Source organism: Sipha flava, unplaced genomic scaffold (genome assembly GCF_003268045.1).
Source record: "Sipha flava isolate LNK unplaced genomic scaffold, YSA_version1 38_pilon_pilon, whole genome shotgun sequence".
Classification (NCBI taxonomy): domain Eukaryota; kingdom Metazoa; phylum Arthropoda; class Insecta; order Hemiptera; family Aphididae; genus Sipha; species Sipha flava.
The window spans coordinates 821,298-845,193 of record NW_020273099.1 but is presented as its reverse complement, the minus strand read 5'-3'; the positions used below and the strand labels follow the sequence as shown (position 1 = coordinate 845,193).

The window sequence follows — 23,896 nt, the reverse complement described above, 5'->3', positions numbered from 1 at the left end:
GTACTACATTTAAGTTATTTCTTAAAATTACATTTTAATCAAATATTTGAATAATCAAATTTTCAAATTAGGCTTAAACACTCAAATATATTTTTAATTATAGCTTCTTTTTGAATAATATTACATAAAATAAATATTTGACACATTTATACGTACAGTTTTAATAATAAATAATAAATGATAATACAATAATTATAGTGTTATATGAATGATTCCATAATTACACATTTTACTTAAAGGTGTCAATATTTTAAAATTCCATTTGTATATCTGAAAACAAATTATAGTCTATATTATAGAATTTTTGAAATACAAATATAAAATATACATAATATTTCCATTATAAAAAGTACTAATATTTATATCTAAATAATATTACATTAATTCACTTTTAACTTACCACTATTTTTAATTCTGTTTCCTTTCCAAGTATATTCTAAATTTCTTAAAAATTCTTCAAAAATATTTACACTTTTCAGTAATGAAGTTTTTTTATAATCTTTTAAGCGATTTGTATTCACATTTGCATCATTGATAATTTCTTTTTGTTTTTTCTCATATTCATTAACTTCATCTATTAAAACACTGTTAGAAAAATGTATTATTTACCCATCACATATTAACTAAAAATAAATAATTCAAAATAATTTACTTGATGGTAGGTACAGTGTTTGGATTAAATTTGTCAATAATTTTTGGATTGATTGGTACACAAACTTTTCCAGTTTTTGGGTGAACACAGAATGGAGATTTTAACAAGTGATTTAATCCTTTTGTTACATTTACATCTAACCTTGGATATGCTAAGTATAGCAATATATCTTCCAGACAATACTTAGTCTTAAAATTTAACAGCCCCTGTTATAATATTAATAGATACTCATTAAAATAAACATTTACAATTGATAGTTAAATAATTTTTACTCTTTTAAAATGATTATCAATAACTAATGTAAGTGCTTCCCAACGCTGAATGCTGCTTTGGTACTTAATAAATTGTAAATTAATTTGTTCCTTTAGTTTTTCATCAGCTATAAAAGATAAAACTTTATTACATCGTTCTGTTGTTCCCAAAAAATCTTGTTCTGAAATCAGTTGTTTGAACTCATCTTTTATGATAGAAATACTACGCCTGATAAAATAAGAATTATACAATGATATAATAATAAATTGAAATTATTATAAATTTAATTTATTGTAACTAACTTTAACAATGGATGGTTCACATTACATCTTTTTGAATCTCCAGCAGTTAATACAGCTAAATAATCAATAACTGTTCCACGTTCAGAAGGAGAAAGTTTTCTAGCAGATTCATCACATATCCAACAATGGATACCTCGACGACCAGAGAATACCCACAATAAATGTTGCCAACCAAAATCATCCCGAAGCGCTCGTTCCAAAATTTTTACAGCAATAACCATAAATCTACAACATATACAAAAAGTTTAATGATTCTCATAAGTATAAATTAAAAAGAATATCGTAACAACATTTTGTTATTATTATTGTTATTATGTATTTCACCTCCAACATTTTTGGCATACTTCAGCACCTGAACAACATGTACGGATTGAATCATAGTCAGTCATATCAATATCAATCACTAATTCTTTTTCCCTAGGATGAAACTGAGGATAATTTCGACAGATTTTAGGACTATAAAAAATAAAAATAATAAATTTTTTTATTAAAAACATAAAATACCTTTTGTAATTTAATAATAAAAATAAAATACAAACCTCATATTGAAAACAGCTCCAATATCTATTTTAAAAGGGCATCTAGTTTGAACTTCTTTTTCAAATTCTTGTAATGTATTAAAAGATTGATATCTTATATAAATATCTTCATGTAGAGTGAACGAAAATTCTCTATTTATAAAGTTTTCTGGTTTTACTGAAAAAAAAAATACATGCACATAACTATAAAAACATTGATTTAATAACAAAATTTGCCTCATCATTTATATTTATATGAATAAAACGTGATCAGTTTTGAAATTAAGTAAATTTATACGAAATGATTAGGTATAATTTAGTGTTTAATTTGTTGGGACCAACTTTCAGTGATGTATAAACATTCTCTCATTCAAACTCCCCTCAAAAACCAACAAAATAATAGATGACTCAACAAACATTTGAGTATACAATAAACATGGGTGGATTGGCCCCTCCGGAGATTTGAGTTCTCTTGATGAACTGCATTGTTCCGTAAACATGGTCATTAATAACAATCATGTACTGATCTGTTTACTATTTTCACATACTGAAATATTTTCCTAATCCACCCCTTATAATAAATATGATATTTAAACACTTTTGAAAGACTAAACATCCTACAGAAAAATTGAAAATACATTGGGCTTGTACTATAATTCACTTTAATTTAGAATATTAATGCAATAATAGGAACATATACATAAAAAAAAGTAGTTTGAGATGGGCAAGTCATATCAAAAGGTGATAAAAAGCTCCGATGTTTATAAAATTACATATTTTTTTTTCATCCAATTGAATGCAGGCCAGAATACAAGTTTCATTAATATTTTACTAAATCAATTACTACAATTTTTACTTAGCATATTTTTGTACAATTCAACACATTTTTAAAAATAATTTAAATTGACAGGTAAATAAATGATAAATTATCAATCCATATAATTGTACTTATCTTAATATATTTTTAAATTCAAGTTGGACCAAATGAAAAAAACCATTAAATCACAGAGTAACGCTCATAGTGTAAATAAAAATATAATATTAAAAAATAAAAAAAAAAACTAATAAAAATGAAATACTTAAAAATTATACAACATTTTTAATTTTTAATACTAAAGGTGAAACATATCTTATTCTGCACATTTTGACGTTTTTTTTTTAGCTATAATTTATATTGTTTTTTTTAGTGCATATTTTAAATGAATATTTGGTCATTTTATAGAGCATCATAATACATATTATATAACAATAATTTAAAGTGTATAAACATCCAAGCCCTAGTGATTTTAAGTTGCAATAAAAAATTTCAACTTTTCTACTACGTTTGTTACTGAATTTTCTGCATTAATTAAGAATATAAAAACTATGATTGTTGAGAAAAACTTGTAACTACATAGACTATAACCTAACCCAGTTCAACGCAGAAGTATATATAAGATTTCAAAAACAAATGCATCGTTACTCACTGTTGCCATAGGACAGCCATTTGTGAAATTGTGAGTACGGAAATAATTTTTTGTAGTAAACATTGAGATAGTCTGGAAACTGGTCATCAACCATTTTTACACAAATTTACAAAATACTTAAAATAGATAGTTCTATTTACGATGAGCAATAGTGTAAGCCTACAGGAATCGAAATAAATTAAAATATTCTTAGTAATGCATAAACTGAAATATGAAGTTTTTGTATATTTTTATCTACACGTTAATTTTATGATAATAAAAGGCGGGAAAACGATATTCGTGGTAAATAGAAGTTTTGTAAACTCTTTGTGTGGTCGGTTGACGATAGTTCCGTTCAAGGTCAGAATTGAATGACGTCATTAGATTTTTATTTACGTGTTTTTCTAGTATTTTCGTCACACAGCAACAGCCAATAATACTTGACAGTAATCTTGTATGCAGGGGAATTACATACTTTCAAGAATAACTACGATCAACATTATTTAATACGAATCCGCTGACAGAATACCTGTTTTTCAATTTAATTTACGTGAAAATAACTTTGACTTTGATTTTTAACCAGAGCCGATTGCGAGTTTGATCCCGGCAATAAATCGCAGACCCGAACAATGTCGACTGCAGGGATCCGATCGTTTGCCCGCTCGTTCGGGATGAAAATGTGAGTAATTACGTAGCACAAAATTTTTATTACTTATTACTATTGAGTTGTCTACCAATTTAGTGTTTTCGGTGATTGATATTCGGTTTTTTACTTGTCCATCGGATGTAACGGGTTCTCTAGTATCTAGTTGTCACCTCATCAGTGAGAATTTAATAGGGTTACTACTATTGTGATTCGATCTCAATCATTAACTTTTCTCGCTTTAGTATATTTGGTTCACATATGGGACAGTCACGCAACGGCGACAGCAAAATTGATCACACTTGTCCTGTTCGTTCATAGTTTAATAATTTCAATTGCATAAGTTTAATTGATTATAATTATATCCTTGAAAACTTTAAACAAAAAACAGCTACTCGTTTAATCCAATAAGACCTATTCTATAGCATACTAATTATTAATGCTAATTAAAAGCATTATGCATGTAATAAATTATTCAAAATATTTATTACTGATTCCAACAAATTAGATGACTATTAAAATCATGATTTAGTTATGTATTTTTATCAAATGGGATGTTTTTAAAATATCTTTAATTTAAATTACTCATAAAAAAAAGTAATTCACTATGTAATAGATTTTATTAATCATATTTTTATTATATAGGTATACTTTATTGTAAATTTCTACTTTTATTTGAACTAGTTTCTAATATTTTTAACCATATTATTTTTTTATTGATACAAGGTACAGTTATTCTTAATATTATTGAATTAGTCTCATAAATAAACTTAAATTTTAGACTTTTGTTTAATTTATGATTTTATAATTGTTTATTGTCAATTTGTTTAATATTGGGCAATCGAGATTTTTCAAGGGAAACATGTTTTTTCTGTTTTGAAAAGAATTATCTTTTATAAATTATTTACTAAAACTAGAAAAAATAAATTAAAGGTAAACATTGAAAGTTACAATAATTTTATAATTATTTAGCCTTAAATTTTTATTTGTAATTTTATTAAATTTATTTATTCTTTTTTCTTTTTTATCAATGAATTGAGCTTGATAAAATTAAAAAATGTTCATTTACTAGAAAATTTCATATTTTTAATATTTTCTTCCTATAATTCTTTTTTTTTATGATTTATTGTTTTGGGGTTTAATCGTCATGTTTATTACTTTTATGAATCAAATGTATTATGTATTGTACATTATCTATGTTAATTTGTATTTTTAATGAAGAAATATTGTTATATATATTACAATAATCTAGAAAAATTGGGGTTTTATGTGATGTTTCATATGTCATATGTTTATTTTATTATTTACATTTGGTTCTAAGACACACATTTAAAGTATGTACTTAATTTTCCTCTCCTATTAAATATGGTTATTATTATTTACTATATTTTTTATTTTTATGATCCAATAATGAAGAATTTCATAATATTAAATGTCCTAATAGTTTACTACAAGAATATGTGTCTAGTTGCATTTTCATATAATTGATAAGCCCACTTATTTTTTTTAAATAAGTAATATTTAAAAATATAGATTAATGTATTTTTATACAATCATAATTTTATCATCTAAAGTTATTAGTCATTACTATTTTATATAATTTTATTTTAACTTGATACTATTGTACAATTTTAGTGTAATAAATATTTAATAATGATTCAATTATGAATTAGGTATGAATTCAAAATATGTTGACTATTAGGATGTAAATATCAGAATTAACTATTATAACATGTGATATAAGTAATAATTACTGTGGCACTAAATTATTAAATCATATAATTTAATAATTTAACTAATATATTTGTATTTTACCCTTGATAAATTAATAATGTTGTAGTAATATATAATTAAGAGATTTATTATGAATTGTCATCACTGTTGGTGAAACGTAAGTATTTTATTGGTTTTTCAGCCATTATACAACAAGTTTCCTAGTCCTGTTGTTAGATAGTAATGATAAATGTAATATTACCCTGTGTATGTGAAAATGATCAGACTCACTTTTAACAGCTGTCACAAATAATGAATAAATTATGTAATAACTATGTAAAATGTAATTAAATTAAATTATTTATGAAAGATGTTTAAAATATTATTAAACTTTACAATTTACACAAACGCAAATAATAAAAAATTATAAGTCATACGTAGTAAGTATATAATAAAAGCTCTATTTGCAGTGCCACTGTTTAAACATCTACATTAGATAAAATTCAACTAAAGTGTAGCTAGTTTACTTATAACTGCAATAAAACAATTAAATTTTCAAAGCACCTTATTTACATTAATAAAAATATTGGCCATTAGTTTTACCTTTAGTAGATTTCCTCAAAAAAAAATTTACTAGATTTGCATCAAAAACTGCATTTACTGTTCAAAAAAATATTCCAGGTATCCAAGAAAAATTTGATATGACAAAATAATTGTTAACTATATAGTTGTAAGTAAGTCCACAATAGTTTTACAAAATATTAATTTTTATTCCATTTTTGGATCATTTTTTAGATACATTTAATAAAAGGTTTTTATCTCACCAGTGTGTTTAAAGTAATTTTCTTTATATTTTAGGCATTATAGCAATGTTCCAAGAAATTATTGATAATTGCCCTGATTTAAATATAAATAATTCTGTTTTAAATGGGGTATTAAACAGGTGGTGTACCATCACCTATGTAAATTGAAAAAACTAATGCTATTGATTTCTACTTCAATATAAACTCTGATGTTTTCCCAATAATACAGACTTGTTCAAATATTTATAACTAGGACTAGAAACTTTATACCCTTAAAAAACTTGAAATATGCATACATTAATACCCTGAAGAACCAATAAATATGCTATTAAAATATGCATTTAAAAAAGTTTTAATATAACTTATTATTATAATTATTACATAAATAAAAAAATTAAATTAATAAATAATAATATTTTTAGTTACGATATGATAGATATATCATATCTATGATGATCTGAGATAATTATTTTATTTTTTTCAGATTTGTTTTTATCTTATATTGAGTTTTTGTCTAAATTTAATAAATATATTTTTTCTATTTTAGTATAGTATTAATTATCTTGATCATTAGATTGGACTATAAGATTTGAATGACCTGTTATCAGCGAAAATATTTTTATAATTAGAAAAGAAACATTCCACTTATACAGAAATTATTAGTGTGAATTTAAAAAAATGGTAGGTCACTACTACTAATATCATTTTGTCCATTTAAAATGTTCAATATTTTTTGTAATTCATCACATCCAACATCTTTCTTCAAAACTTTTTTAATTTTGTCATCAATTTCTTTAGCTTATGCAAATCCTTCAATTTTTGCAGAATATACGTGTTCTTTTGTAGTTTAAATAATTTTATTGGATTCAGTTAGAAATAAATAAATAAATTTATTTTTTTTATAAAATTAAAAAACTTATTCTTTCATATAAATAATTATCAAATATGCACTTATAAATGAGAAATGGTCAAACATGCAAAATATGCAACTATAAATTTTAAATATAAACTTGTATTGCTATGAAACAAATTTCTATATTACTTAGCTATGTTTTTTATAATTATTTTAAACATATAAACCTGTATCAACTGCAAAGGAAGAATGGTCATTCTCCTTACTATATAATTTAAAAACATATTTAAAAAATTCAATGGGCCAAAATCATTCAAATGGTATTGCGTAATTAAACGTATGTTGGGATATGAATATGAAAACTAACAATGTCATCAATGTGCTAGAGAAAACATAGAATAGAAAAATTAAAATAGTTAATAAATTAGTTCTATATTTTTAAAATTACTATTTATTATATTACCTACAAACTACACTTTTTTACCCATCTCCCACCGTAAAAAAATAACTGGATATGTGATTGATTCAGAAATGTAAAAATATTAATTATTAATAAACTTGTTAAAGAATTACTTAATACAATTAATGTCTTGAACTACAATTTCTTAATAATCAAATAAAAACAAAAACGCTACTTTATAATTAATTAAGTATGTTTATTGTTAAATAATTTACAAACAATAAGAAAATAAGTACTTTATGTAACTCATAACATCAATTAAATTACATAAACTTACATTTATGTTATATTAATAAATAATATATAACATAAATATAATTATATATTTAATCAATGCTCATACCAATGGTTTTTTCTAATGTTTGTTTATTATGTCTAAAAGTAAATTGGCATATATTTTATAATAAGTATTTTTTTTATTATTTATATAGCTACTATTAATACTATGGTAGCCCAACAATTACAAAACTATATACACTTAAAGCATTATTCCTGGCTTTATTATTTTGTTTTATTGTATATGAACCAATAAATAAATATTATTTATAATGATATAATTTATTGAGAATGCTATATCATTTATTTTTTGTCCTTTTAATTATTATTATTATTTTTTAGTGAAAAACCAGTCCGTACACATTTAGTTAATGTTTATGCTTGCTTAACTCTATCCATGGTAGCAGCTGCAGTTGGAGCTTATATTCATGTATTCACTAACTTTCTAAGTGCCGGAATAATTACAGCTCTGGGTGCTACTGGATTACTACTGGCACTTATGTATACACAAGACAATGGAAAAAATCACACCCTTAGAATAAGTTATTTAGTTGGATTTGCTTTCTTTACAGGTTAGTTTCTAATTCTTTATTAATTTGATTATTAAGTATTTTTAATATTATTATATTTTAGGTCTCGGAATTGGTCCAATTTTAGAATATGTCATCCATGTAGATCCTAGTATCATACCAACAGCATTTTTGGCATCAACATTAGTATTCACATCATTCAGTCTTTCTGCCATATTTGCAAATCGTGGAAAATGGCTCTACCTAGGTGGTACTTTAATGTCATTACTATCTGTACTTATGGTAATGTCTCTGGCTAACTTGTTCCTTGGCTCAGATCTTATATTTAAAGTATGTGTGATCATTTTTATACTAAGCTAATTGTTATATATAATCTTTTGATTTTTTTTTTCAGAGCTATCTTTACCTTGGTCTTGCACTCATGAGTGGTTTTGTTTTGTATGACACACAATTAATTATGGAAAAAAGGAGAGCTGGAGACAAGGATTTTATTGCACATTCTGTTGATCTTTTTGTAGACTTTATTGGCATATTCAGAAGGCTGCTTATCATTTTGGCTCAAAAAGTATCTAAATAAAAATATAATGTAATTCAACTAAAGATCTGTAATTTATATTGTACTATTTTAGGAACAAGGATCAAAGAAGCGCAAAGACTGAATGGAAGTGCATCCTTTTATTTTTTAAAAATAAATAATATTACCAACTGAATATCATCTGTGTACCAAATATTTAAAATTATATTTAAGAAAAATTAATAGCGGGTTTTAAATTTTAGTTTGATATATTGATGCATATAAGTATTCTGTAAATTGTATAATATTTAAGATATTAATTAGTCTGTCTAAAGGTATCTAATGTCTAAATTGATCTGTTGGTTTGAGCATACAACATGTTTTATTTAGGTTTGATTTCATCAAATAGCATTATATATAATATTTTACATTGTAATAATGGTTTTTCTTATATTAAAAGGCTACATTTGTTACTTTAACCGTATATTTTTTTAATTTTTTTTTTTATGATATTTGGTGCATTCAGCAATCTTATAATTATCTCATTCTCAATAAACAGTTATTTTTAATATGTATAATCCAAGGTTAAATATATTATATTTTTTTAATATAAATTTTACCAAAAGCTTATTTTTTGTTATAAAATATATTAAGTATCAAGTTAAATTTTAATTTAAATATTAAAAGTAGATTTATCTTAACTATGAGGATTACTAATTATCTGACCATAATGACCTTACCTGATCTAATATAACCTTGTTATGTAGACTACTATCACAAGTAACTATTACTATCACAACTAATGTTTTCATTGCATACTTAAAACATTGTTAACCTATAGGTAGTGTATAGTTTATATTGTAGTAATATTGTACCACTATACATTATCATTTATCTAATTTTTTTCTAATAGGGCTTTCAATTACAAAATTTTATTACTAGAACTTGTTTAAAAAAAACAATTAGAAAATTTTTTTTGCTATCACTAGTGGCACATGAAAAACCTTTCTAATACTGACCATGAAGCTTATAGGATTACTAGTTATATCTGGTTATAGGTTAAGACTATTTTTACTGCTGGTATGTGATCATATAAGGAAGTAATAATGATAGCAGCAGAGCTCGAAATTGGTGGGATACGGTAGGATGGCATCCCTCTACTTGTTTTGTATAGAATAACGCATTCCTCCTGATACTTATATTTTTAAATGATATGCTTATCATTTATATACAAGACTTTTTTTCAGTGAAAATATTTGTTTTTAACATTCAGGCCCGGGCGCCCGGCTGATCATGTTTAGTATAAGCCGTTTTGTAACTCGTATTATACCCGTATTTAGAGCCACGGACTAAGATAATATACTTTATGTGAACTATAAAAAAAAAATATAAATAGGTACGCAAGGTCTGAAGGATATTATGATGATATCAGGAAATCTGAATTATAAGGCATCCCTCCACTTATCTTGAGCCATTTCGACCTCTGCTTAGCAGTATATGGTAAATACAGTGATGTACGGAAAATGAAATGGAATGCAACAGAAGAGATTTCTGAGTAAAATTGCTAAAAATATTCAAATAAAAATAAATACTTTAAAATGGGCATCATGTAATGAATGGATACATTTAGAATTTTTTGAAATGCAATCAACCCAAGCCGAAATCCTCGAAATTGGCCTGTGCATAACAGGTTGAATAACGTTGTCATAAGTATCTAGAAGAAACACACAAGATATTGTTATTGTATAATATCCTTTAATGTAGATATCAATAAATAATGAGATCAATTTTTACAACTTTTATAGGGTCATCTGAATCAGTATTCTGTTAACCAGAAACCCAAAAAATGGAGCTTGCTTTATTTTTTTAAAGTTTTCATTATACAATTATAAAACCAATAATTCGAATAGTACTAATAATTATTAGAAATTGTCAAATGTAAAATTCGAAACTGGAAAAATATTTAATTATAGATATAATTAAGTTTTTAAATTATTGAAACAAAGAGAATCACTTTTCTTCAAACTAGCAAACCAAGAATTGAAAAAGATTTAGTTAAAATTCTTTTTTGAAGAAACTTTCCAAGCACAGATTAAATTACAACAACCCTTAACTTTTTTATTTGGAGTTCATATTTCTTTACACAAGGATATGACTTCGGTTAGGTTGGGGGTGATATCAATAAAAACTTTAACATTGTTCTAGTAAATTAAGATCATAAGTTATTAGTTTCTTAAGCAAAATAATGTTCTCTTAAAAATAGGGATGGGTAGTTTATGAACTAGTAAACTCTTAAAAATTAATTGTAGGAGTTGAATCAGTGTTTCAGTAATCGGTGGCTCAGTTCAATCAACTTATCAAATTCAATTCACAAATCAGTAATCACAAAACTCACCAATTGCTGAACTGATGTACAACTATTATCAACTTCTTATCGGATTTCGAGGATTGTTGATAACCACAGATATATTAATATAATCGAGTTGATATCAGATTTAAAATCTAAACGTATATTTTATTATAGGTACTCGTGTGGTATAAAGTAATAAATCATATTGAATATTTCAAACAATTTCAGAGTAAAAATCCATGACAATGGATAATCATAAATAGTTTCATAACGAGATTGCAATAGACTAAAACAATAAAATTAGGACATGGATTTGCAAGTCAACCTAAGACTCTAAATTCCGAATACTGATACAGATTGATTCAAGTCATTAAACTGAGGAGAGTTGAAAGTTTTGATTTACAAAAAGAGTTAAAATTCTCATTTCTACAATTAATAAATACATGATATTCAAAATTGTTGGTTATTATTTTAAATTACAAAAAAAAATTTGCAAAAATAATTAAACTCAATACAATTTTATTAAGAAAAATTAAATTGAGGTCACACATGTTGCTCTAATGAAAAAAAAAATTACGATTTTCATTATATTTAGAATAGAAAACAAATACATGGTTACAGAAATCTTGTTCATCACATCATATGAGTACCTTATTATTTACAAAAAAGAAAAACTAATAATAATTGATGAACTCATGGACTTCTGAATTATTCTACTTAGTCTAGGTATCTAGCTACAAATACACAAGGCATATTTTGTCAATAAAAGAATGTATAAAAAAAATATTAGATAGCTAAAAATTTGAGTTTTTGTTTAATATGTATTAAAATTATATTAATAAGGACGGTTTCTGTCTCCTCTTCTATCACTAGAAAATAAATAGTAAATAAATTAGAATTTGCATTATTATGAAACTAAATGATAAATAAATAAAATGTATATTTACTCTCTCATTGGTCCACCACCACGTCCACCACCACCTCGGCCACCAGGTCCTCCTCTTCCGCCGCCAAAACCTCTTCCACCAGCACCTGGACCTCCACGACCACCACCCATACCAGGTCCTCCACGACCACCACCCATTCCACCACCACGTCCGCCACGCATTGGTGGGCCTCCACGTCCACCTCCCATACCTCCTCCACGTCTGCCACCACTATCACCAAATCCTTCTGGTCTTGGCTCATTGCATCTATTGCAGTTTTGACGCCAAGAGAAATTTGTGTTGGCACAAGTTGGATTAGAACATTTCCAATCACCATCGCGGCCACCTGAATCATTACCACCACCGCGGCCACCTCCTCTACCACCACCACCACCCATACGATCATCTCTTCTACGATCTGGGGGTGGTCCACGATCATCTCTACCACCACCACGACCTCTTCCACCACCTCTGCCACCTGAAAATTAAAATTTTATTTTTTAAAAATATTATAATTCTTTAAATAGTATAAATATAATTTATACCTCTAGGGCCACCATAGAACCCTCCATCTGATGGATCATCTGATACAGGATCATCCATTTGATATCCACCATATCCACCACGGCCTCTACCAGATCCTCCACGACCACCTCCGCCACCACTACCACCTCCACGTCCACCTTGCCAATTATCCCTCTTTGTAGCCAATTGAACACTTATTGTGGATCCATTAAATGATTTTCCTAAATTCAATTACACTCAATAAGATGTTTGATTTAGCAAAATATAACAATACTTAAAAATTATTAAATACAAACCATTAAACCATGAGATGGCACTATTAGCAGAATGAGCATCATCATATGTAACAGTTGCTTCTCCTTTTGGCCTTCCAGTTGATTTATCATTATACATCCAAATTTTAGGTTTTCCAGTTTTTTTATCCATCTAAATAAATAAATGTAATGTTAAAATATATTATTAATTTAATTAAGTTATTTAATAACCTTTATAATGCCAATTGAACCAAAATGTTGTTCAATATCAGCTTCAGAAGTATTAGTAGACATTCCCGAAACAAATATTGTGTCTTCTTGGATAATAAAATCACCACTACGATCATTGGGAGGTCCACTACCTAAACAAAAACAACAAATTATTTAAAATTATAAAATTTAATTTAATTTAATAGAAAAACCAAGACTATCAGATACTTCTGTAAACCATGAAAATATATCTTTATTTTATTTCAATTAAAATTTCAATATTAATAAAAGTTTGGTAACTATATCATTGTCTTCAAAAAGTATGGAACTTAAGTCATTTTCAAATATTGTTGAGTTGCAAATAAAATAATATTAAGCAAATATAACAACACTTTTGGGGAGGACTCAGGTAACGGAAAATACTTTATATACAAACTGAAATAAAACCATGGGCCACTCGCTCCATTATGTAAAATAAAATATTGTTTTTAACTACTAATCAACAAAAACTGCACCAGACAGTCAGTGGCGTGCATTTTTGAGGCGCAGTTAACACATTTAACCAATACACACTCTTTTATTAAAGATAAATTTTACTTAATATAAAATATACATTTTATTAATAACCTGTGAATAAAACCATTACTAGAGTATAATGAACCTTCCAACATTAACCCAATAATTGGTGTAAGAAAAAATGACATAATGATCATTATCTTACTTAATTATAAATATACATTGCAATAACTATAAGACCAAAAATAAAAAAAAAAAAAAAACCATTTGCCATCAATTTACTAGATGAACTAATTACAATAACCAATAACTACAAAAACTGACCACAATATGTAGTTATTTAATAAATCCTGTCTACCAATTTTCACTTTAATATTTTAAACCCAAGTATTTTACAAACTGGTAAACTATTTAATCCAAACTACGAATGGTAATTATGATTTTTTTTACAAGGTCCTAATTTTGTACATTTAAATTTTGAAATTTCATAAGATTATTAACCCTATAATTATAATAAAATATATTTAAAAAACGAATTATAGAACATATTTTATATCATAAAATTGTTTATTAGTAACTATTTATTAATTTAATTATACATTTACAAAATAGATTTTATTTAAATTAAAAGGTTTATGATAACCTAATAATTTATAATATTAATCAGTATAAATATTTAGTACTCCGGAAATAAAAGATGTTTATGAACCACATTAAAATAAAATCCATCTTTAATATACTTTATCTAGTAGGTAGTAGATAACTGAAGACTATATGTAATATAAAATCAATTTACAGTACACATACATTTTTAAACAAACCATTATTTAAACTTTTTAATTTATTCTAGATTATTTTTAGGTAAATAATGTGTTAATATATAAGACAACACATTGTAATATTAAAGTAAAATCATTCAACTAGAAGAAAATTTTAATTTGATAAAGGAACAATTTTAAGGATATATTGATTTATATAAATATTTATAAATATTTCACCACACTAAAGTATAACAGACTAGATCCCTATAATTCACAATATTTAAATTACATATTAAATAACTGTGAGAAACTGCTAACCACTTTGCACGCCACTTTTTTTTTTATTTAGAAAAATGGAATAAAATATCATAAATACCGTTCAATAGTATATAAATATGACGAAGAGTTGCTAAATACAGGTTAGAAATATTACCTTGACAAGATAACTAACTTATCTTGTATCAGCATTTGAGGATATATATACTTAAATAGTTAACAGACTTATTTGAGCGCCTATGAACCATTTACTTAAAATGTATATAAAGCACCACTTGAATACGGTGCTATTTACCTTTGTTAAAACCACCCCTGCCGCCAGAGCTAGAACAAAATAAATCGCATACACAATCAAACACGATTAAATTTATAAGTTGATAATTAAATAAATAATTTATTTATAGAAAAAAAAAAAAAAAAAATAATTAAAAAAAAATTACAGAGAATTATAATAATTTATATGAGCATATTAAATTAAATATTTATTATTTATGAAAATAGTTTAATAATTAACTAAATTTTAATTACCTTCTATTAAGAAATAATATTTAAACATAAATAACTTAAAATAACTAAGTTTATCCCCAAACACTAGTTTATAAACAGAAATAAAAAGTTGCACTATATTATTTTAAAATAAAAATAATTGTCAAAATATTATGAAAAAATTATTAATAAAATAAACCTTTACTTAAATACCTAACTAAATTTTGTAAACATATAAATGTATTAAATATAAGGTGACTCATATTCACAGAACAAGTACGAGAAAAAAAACCTACACAAATAACACAAGTGTTTAGCAAGATTTAAGTACATACACACTATGAACAATTTATAAGAGTAAATCTTTTTTTTTTTAAACATTAAATATACTAAATGCACTAATTATAGAAACATATACATGTTACATGGCATTAATCAAAATAAATATTTTGATTAACCAACACATACTCAATATTATAAACATTTTATTTTTAAATTTATATTTATATATTAAGCTTAAATCACTAATGCATTCTAAAACCCAATATATTGCACAACATAGTAATATTAGATATTTACTTTTACACCACAAGAAAGGTGAACGCAAATACCCTAAAAACATTAGTCATCAGTGTAATTCTTTATAATTGAAAACAATATTTTAAACTTTCAACCAAGTAGACTTAAAACAGATAATACTTTATTTTAGGTTAACATTGGATTATATTTTAATTTTCCCTACCATATTTTAAATTTAGTGTAAAAATATATTACACACAAGTACCTAGATATTTCACTCACAATAATAACATATACTAACATTTCTTAAAATAAATAATGTGATTACTACTCAAAATTGTCTTATTTATTCATATATGGTTTAATTATGGAACATAACATTTCAAACAAGAAAATTTTACAATATATGCAAATATCTATATTATTATATAAATAATAAAATAGAATTTTTATTTAAATGTTATACTATTAAGTTGAAATTTTCTTTTTAATGTATTTCACCTATATTGATATTTACACTTTTTATTTTATTTAAATAATACACCTATGTAGAATCATATTTAGAATTGGATGGGAAAATGTAATAAATAATGATGTGGAGGAGCTAGGAGCAACAGATTGGAAGATGCTAGCAACTGACCAGGATGGTCCTAGAGGGCCATAATACCAATATAAAAAAATCATGTATTTAGTGTAAAATGTATAAGAAAATCATTCTAATATTCAGTTCTCAATATTAAAGGGCCTCTCAACAGCTCATTTATGATTGAAAATAACAATATCTAAATTTAACCGTACTCCAAAATACATTAGTTTTGAAAACTGATTTAAATTTTTCAATACTTGGTTTATACATCAGTTGGAATATATTTTTAATTATTGTGGTCAATATAACTTTAAAAATGATAACAAATTTTTCAAGTAGAAATAATTAAACTATCTAAAATATTCATTGAATTGTATCACAAGAGATGGTACAATGATGGGCATCTGGCGACCCACATCCAACATAAATACTTTTATTTCTGTTCTATCCTATATTTTCAAATCACTTCATCACATTTTAGAGTTTATTAATATTTAATTTTATCACGTTGATCATATAATGTAGATATTATATTTTCTCTAGCATTGAACTCCAGCTAAATCATTAAATGACTAAGTGTGATATATATATATATATATATATTAATAATTAATATATATATATATATATATATATATATATATATTAATAATTATGACTAACATAGCTATAGGTTTTAGACACTTATTTTATTGTAATGGTTCATTCTTAAAATTAAATAGTTGAAAGTGAAAGCTAATGGTCAATTTCAATGAACTTTTTTCATTTTTTTTTATTATGGCTCGCTAGATTTTTAAGTTCTAAAAATTGGCTCTCTTATTACTTTGAGTTGCTCATATCCATATATATATATATATATATATATATATATATATATATCACTTAGAAAATTTTATTAAGAATTTATATATTATTTTAAAACTAAAATCTGGGTAATCTAGGTAATTAGAAATGTACTGTTAAAAGTAGAATTGTATCCTAAAGATGAAAATTTCACTTTTTATTTGTTACTAATAAGTTGATGAACTCAACCATATTGTCATCGTCACTCAACGCAGCACAAGCAAACAGTTTACAAAGATATTATTATAAGATATCTGATAATTTGTTTCAACTGTGGAGTGTGAGCTATGCCGAGATCACACTATAGAGAAGATTCTCTACACCGAGGCAAACTTACAATTCAATACATACAATTATCCTATAACCTTATTAGTTATTCTTATTATATAATCAATATTAGATTGTCAAAATACAATTGTGAACTGTAATGATCTGTTAATAATACATGTTTAAATACTAACTGTTCTACCATCTAATGAATTTTTTATAAATTATTAAATTGGGAACAACAATTTCTAAAATGAGAACAAGTATAAACTTAAGTATAGAAAGCTATTTTCCACAAAAGGAAAAATAAAGGTATTTACTTAAACTATGTAAGATTCACTGTGTTCATTGATTATTCACTATTCTAATAAATACGGGGTTATAGTAAATTATTTTTTAGCTACAAGACGTTTAAGTGGCTTCAGTAGCATATTTATAGGGGAATATGGAAGGTGAAACCACCTTGACCTCTTTTTGGGTTTATTTTACATTTCAAGAAAACGTATGTTCATAAATTAAAAATAAATATAATTAAATATGCATAATTATTTAGTGTCAGATGATATTATGATTATCAGACCACCAAAACAATAAGCAATTACATTATAATCAGTAACAAATTACATGTTAATCCTCACTTTTTTGTTTTAGTGGTCATAATGTCATGCAACATATGAAGACCATCTAAATTGACTTACTAACACTAATGTTAACTTACAAGATACAATAACTAACCACATAATATTTTAAGAAATTGCCTATATAATGTACTTTTTAAAAACTAGTGTTGAGGCCCCTCAAGTACTGGAACATAAGATTATACTACACCATATCATATTTTTCAATTTGTTTATAAATATCTATGTTACTACTATGAAGGTAATTTGAATAATAAAATAAAATCATATTGTTGCACATATGAATATAACCAACTTAATATCATATTTGACATTTATTGTTGATATCAATACTGTATGATAGTATATACATATATACATATATATATATATATTATAAATGTAACATTTACTCTAAAGATAACTTAATTTATATAATTAAAATACATTTGAATGACATTTATTAATCATTTTATATCAATATAAAATACCACCAATCAGGTTTTCACATTTTCTTAACTGAAATTTTTTCAACAAAAAAAAAAAAAAAAACAAATTAAATTTACCAAATATGTAAATAATGCATGTATCCATTTCAGAATAAATATTTTTAAGAACTATTTTATAGGTCATAAAAATATTTGCCAAAAAATAAAAATTATCAACAACAATTTACACTATAAATAAAATTACTTAAAAATAAACCTAAATATATCATCCACTATAAGTTTTTGTTTAATAAATGCTCAAATATAGTAAAAGGGCACCACAGATATTTTACCATAATTATTAAAGTTGTACAATATCAATTGAATCAATAAAATGCTGTATTATTTGTCAAATCCACGATGTTTTTTTTAATAATTATGAATACAGAAAATATACATAAACAAAGGTTTAATATTAAAGGTAGGAATTCACAAGTCCTTTATTAAAGCATTCAATACTTAAATATTATTTAATTTCAGAAGATAATATTAAATATATCTATGAAATTTTATATTTTATACTCTATAAATAAGACACCAAGCATATACATATATATAAATGTATGGTAAAATAACTGTAGTCATCTGAACAAAATATTAAACTAATTAAAGATTATTTTCGCTTAATTTAAAAATTAACACTTAAACATAAGAAAAACATATAAAATAATACTTACTCATATCCACCACCGCTACCACGATCTGGTCTACTACCTTAATAATAAAAAAAAAAGGAATAAAATTAGTATAAGAAAATATATAACTAATAATATTTGTTAAGCAGTAGTATGATTATATTTTTTTGAATACTGTACTCGTGAAAATACTTATAGCAGATAAATCATCGATTTGATACTTATGAAGTAACTCATTTTATATTGTTTAAGTATAAATTAATAAAATCTAATATGTTATAATATTTGATTGTAATCATAACAATAATACAATTTAATACTTCAGCAGAAATTTGAGTATTGGGTGAAAAAATATACTACTACCAAATCAACATTTTTAAATTACCTCCAAAGCTGCCAGGTCCACCATATCCACTTGAAGGAGGTCCACCATAACCATTACCTCCGCTTGAACCATTGAAAGATCCTTGTTGGCTTCCTTGCTGTCTAAAACTTGGTGGAGGTTGTTCATAAGCAGGATATCCACCACCTATTTTTGAACATTTAATATAACAAATTAGGGTAGTTATAAGATCTGAAATATTAACTCTTTAAAAATAAAATATGGATTTAAGATTTAAAATACCAATGAAATAAAAAGAGTCATAATATACACATCAATTAAATTAAATAACAAAAAAATGTCTATTGATTGTTATTTGATAGTCTTTCATCAATATTAAATTCAAAGTGAATACCTTGATTTGAAGCTGTAGGCGGTGGTGGTGGTTGGTTCCAGCCACCAGTTCCTGGGTAGCCTTGAGGTTGTTGAGTTTGTTGTGACTGCGGAGCACCAGCTTGTTGATAACCAGGGGGGCCTGGAGGAGGAACACCATATGCTGGATATCCACCATATCCACCAGCTACACCACCGCCACCACCATATTGACCAGTAGAATATTCTAATAACATAAATTAATAAGAATGAAATATCTTGTAACGGCTTGCCTTCAATTTAATAAAACTTTTGAATTACAATTTGTATTATCATCAAGTATCTTTCAAAAATAAACTAAATATGAAAAATTTAAAAATCTTTGATAGTTGTTATAATACATTACAGTAGGTTTTAAGAACATTTAAAAGCAATCCATGATATCAATGGGATACTTAATTAAATTACTCAGCTAACTAAATACATTAAATCATAGAATCAATGAAATTTACTAATAAACCGAACAAGAGTTATGGCGGTTGATTACAAAACGGGCCAAAGAATTTCAGTAAAGAACGATGACAAGGTAAAGGAAAATACTGTAGATTGCCCAAAAACTCCGTATTCAACTAAACGTAACGAATATCAAGATAACAGTACTTCAAAGATGTCAACACATAGACGGGGAGAACTATTCCATAGTCAATATTTGATCAGGGAAAGACACGATTTTAGTCGCAGGCGAAATTAATTTTTGATTCCATTAATAATCAATTTAAGGCACAGTGAACGATTTGTTCACCATTTAAAAAGAAGTTCAAAACGATCGAGAACAAAAAATAAAAACACTTATAGTGGATGGTAATACAACTAACCGGCCGGCCAGCCGGCCAGTGGGCAAACAAGCGGACGATCGCCTCTGTAGATGACGGTTGGCGCGTCAAACAACGTAAAAACGTGCGTGATGCGTATGATACCAAAAATAGTACTTACGTGGATTCGCCATAACGCGACGAAGATTTACAGAATTCGAAGAGCAAAACTAGGTAACAAGCGTTACTAACACACGAGTATGGATAACCAAATTCAATGGCGGCTGACAATCGTATTATGTTGGTTTGTCGAGAGCGTCCGTTGCACGGCTGTGTATGTTCGTCGTATACTTATATGTGTGTGTGTGTATAGTATTAGTATAATGTTTAGATGGCAATTGGTGGGTGGTGTCTACCAAGTACCTGGTCAGTAATCGTCTCAAAATGGCGTTTGTTTGCGGCGTGCCATCTCACGCCAAACAAGTGACGCCGACCGTGTTTGACCGAACCAACGGGAAATTTTGCGTTCAGTATACTGGCACCTTGACAATGAACGAGCTTTGTCGAACCACAGACAGATAGGGTACCAGATTTTATTTTTCAGAACCCGGGACTTTTTGAATGGATAAATATTAAACATATATAATATTATAAATATATATAATATATATATATATATATATCTCGCTATATAAAAAAAAATATATATATATATTTTTTTTAATGAATTATGTATAGAAATAATATAATAATAATAATAATCATAATAATTCATTTTCTAAGTCTTCGGATCTTTTGGGGTTCAAAATTTCTTCTGTTGATTATATTACATATTTGACTGATCCACAAACTTGTTTTAATAAAGACTCGTTTCCCAAACTTTGGTCGTAAAATTCTTCATAAGATGTATTATTGCATGTTATTATTTGAAGCTCGTTTTTATAATATACCGTTTTTACATCTATAGTTATTATCTTATATTAATCCATGTGCTGTTCATCAGTGCATTTGAACCCGACAAAACAAAAATAAATTTAACAACTTTTAACAGCTCAGAAAATGCATGATTGTTATCAGTAAATATTTTGAAAGTATATATCCAATTTTTTTCTATTTTTTGACAATATCACTCGTCATTTCGTGGATTAATTTTTTCAAATATTTTGAATTGTTCGAAAAACATTTATTCATCAAAATTAAGATTGTTTGACATTAGAGCTTTTATAAAGATTACTGATTTTTTAACATTTTCCCAATTTTCTATTATCTTTGGGGCTAATGTTATCGATAACATTGATTTTAAATGAGTTACATGTTGATTTGAATTGTTCCATTTTTTTAAATAGTTGTAAAAAAATACATCAAATTCATCAAATTGACTTACAAAATTAGTTTTATTGATAATTCCTCGTTCTCAAGTTTTGTTACGAGATTTTCAATTTCTACCGTGAAAAGCCGATCTTTTCTGTCGTTTTCAATTTTCTTGATATTTTATTGAGTAAAATTTTGAAACCGGGATAAATCGCTGTCCCGAAACACTTTCTCGGGACACCGGGACACTTGGTTAAAAACCGGTAGTGTCCCGGTAAAACCGGGACGTATGGCAACCCTAGCTATAGATAATATGGTTGCAAAACAATTATAAAAATGTTAAGCTCAAAAGGTATATTGGTTATCACTTCAGCATACAATGCTCTCTCTAATTGATATTAATTAGGTACATTGGATATCTACACATAGACCTTATACCATAGAAAATAAATAATAAAGTAAAGGTGGTCCCACACGATTCGCAGACTCGCTGAATAATCGTCAATCCTGATACTTTACGAGTCGTGTAGCAGGTGTTTAATCGTCAAGTAAAACGATTATTTTTACTCGCCTAGTCACTCGTGGTTTCTCATCGACTGTCGGTAAGCGCGTAACGAGTCAAAGAAATTAAAAATAATCGTGAGTAAATCGTGGAAGTTCCCCCACAACTCGTCATTGCTCGCCTCTTGCCAATACGCATTTTATTATTTTATATCCCGAGTTTATGCGTAGTGGCGTGTTAAAACAATAATAATATGATTTAAAAAATAAATTATTAAATAAACTATTTTACTAATTTAATAATACTATCCAGTATTACGTGTTTAATGATTTAGGAGTTTTCGAAAAAAGAAAAAATGAAGATTTACAAAGACTTTGTAATAAACCGAACATTTGTAAATTTCTTAATAGCAAAAGACTAGAATGGAAATGCAAATTATCATAATGTTAATAATTTATTTAAACAAATCTTATTATAATAATTTATGTACAGTAAAAATGTAATAGTGATTAATTATGAAGTAGGTGCTTAATTTACGTAACCAATTTCTCGATGTGTTCAACATAGGTTAGGTTCCGCAATCATATTATCTAATAGATAATATCAATAGCCGTGTGTCGAACCGATGCATGTCTGATATTTTATCTAGTGATGGGCATAATCAAATAATTATAGTAATCGTGACATTTTCTTAATCGAGTATTGATGCGAGTTTCAACTCAATTTAATGATTCAATTTAATTAACTCTTTGCGGCATGGTGGGACACGTTATGTCCCACCAAAAAAATAAGCATTTCTTCACGGTGGTACGAAAAATAACCCACCTTTTCTTTTATTTTTAATTTTTTCCCGATCAAATATTTCTTTCATTAATAACTTGACATTAATATTGTTGTACATTCTTAAGGCCTTGATATAAAAATAAACAGACTATGGGTAATTTGTGCGAGTTTATTATGAATTTCTTCTCTCCTTATTTTTGTCCACGTGATCAGTTTACTATAATTATTTCTATTTTGAATTACTCAGTATTTTGTCGACCGATTTGTTCATTTTTTTTTTCATTGGACGTAAATATTAGTGAACATTTTTATGATATCAAAATAAATCAATTCGTATTTCTGGGACCTGTGTAATATTGATAAATGTGACCGTCCAATAAATAACCCACCGTGCGGTACCGAGAACAGTCATTTCTTGTTAGTATAGTAGTTATAGTGAATATCATTCGTGTAGTACACTCGTGTCTTATATTTTTTCTTCGTTGTTTTTAATTATTTACTAACTTTTTAACTATATTACGTTATTTAATTATTAAGCAATCAACATGAATATAAACGACCGTGAAATATGTGA

The 23,896-nt window shown here is 26.1% G+C and overlaps 3 protein-coding genes across 4 annotated transcripts; 1 reads left to right on the top strand and 2 right to left on the bottom strand.

Annotated features, from left to right (window-relative positions):
- Nucleotides 1-235: 235 nt before the first annotated feature.
- Nucleotides 236-3,423, bottom strand: LOC112688383 (DNA primase small subunit). Its single transcript, XM_025561547.1, has 8 exons — nt 3,191-3,423; nt 1,746-1,902; nt 1,531-1,662; nt 1,207-1,431; nt 925-1,132; nt 653-858; nt 401-585; nt 236-270 (listed from the first exon to the last, which is right to left on the bottom strand). The coding sequence occupies exons 1-8, from the start codon at nt 3,282-3,284 to the stop codon at nt 251-253; spliced, it is 1,227 nt and encodes a 408-aa protein (XP_025417332.1). The 5' UTR covers nt 3,285-3,423; the 3' UTR covers nt 236-250.
- Nucleotides 3,424-3,798: 375 nt separating this feature from the next.
- LOC112688384 (bax inhibitor 1) lies at nt 3,799-9,157 on the top strand. The gene is made up of 5 exons (XM_025561548.1): nt 3,799-3,848; nt 8,260-8,489; nt 8,551-8,777; nt 8,842-9,012; nt 9,077-9,157. Exons 1-5 carry the CDS (start codon nt 3,799-3,801, stop codon nt 9,104-9,106), a joined length of 708 nt encoding a protein of 235 aa, XP_025417333.1. The 3' UTR covers nt 9,107-9,157.
- Nucleotides 9,158-11,877: 2,720 nt separating this feature from the next.
- Nucleotides 11,878-21,089, bottom strand: LOC112688313 (RNA-binding protein cabeza-like). 2 transcript variants are annotated; one of them, XM_025561451.1, is made up of 10 exons: nt 20,908-21,089; nt 19,958-20,161; nt 19,606-19,749; nt 19,263-19,299; nt 15,075-15,103; nt 13,248-13,378; nt 13,059-13,188; nt 12,783-12,983; nt 12,259-12,715; nt 11,878-12,180 (listed from the first exon to the last, which is right to left on the bottom strand). In XM_025561451.1, exons 1-10 carry the CDS (start codon nt 20,918-20,920, stop codon nt 12,147-12,149), a joined length of 1,380 nt encoding a protein of 459 aa, XP_025417236.1. In that variant the 5' UTR covers nt 20,921-21,089; the 3' UTR covers nt 11,878-12,146. The 2 variants fall into 2 exon arrangements, with proteins under 2 accessions (XP_025417236.1, XP_025417237.1); XM_025561452.1 differs by lacking the exon at nt 15,075-15,103.
- Nucleotides 21,090-23,896: the final 2,807 nt, after the last annotated feature.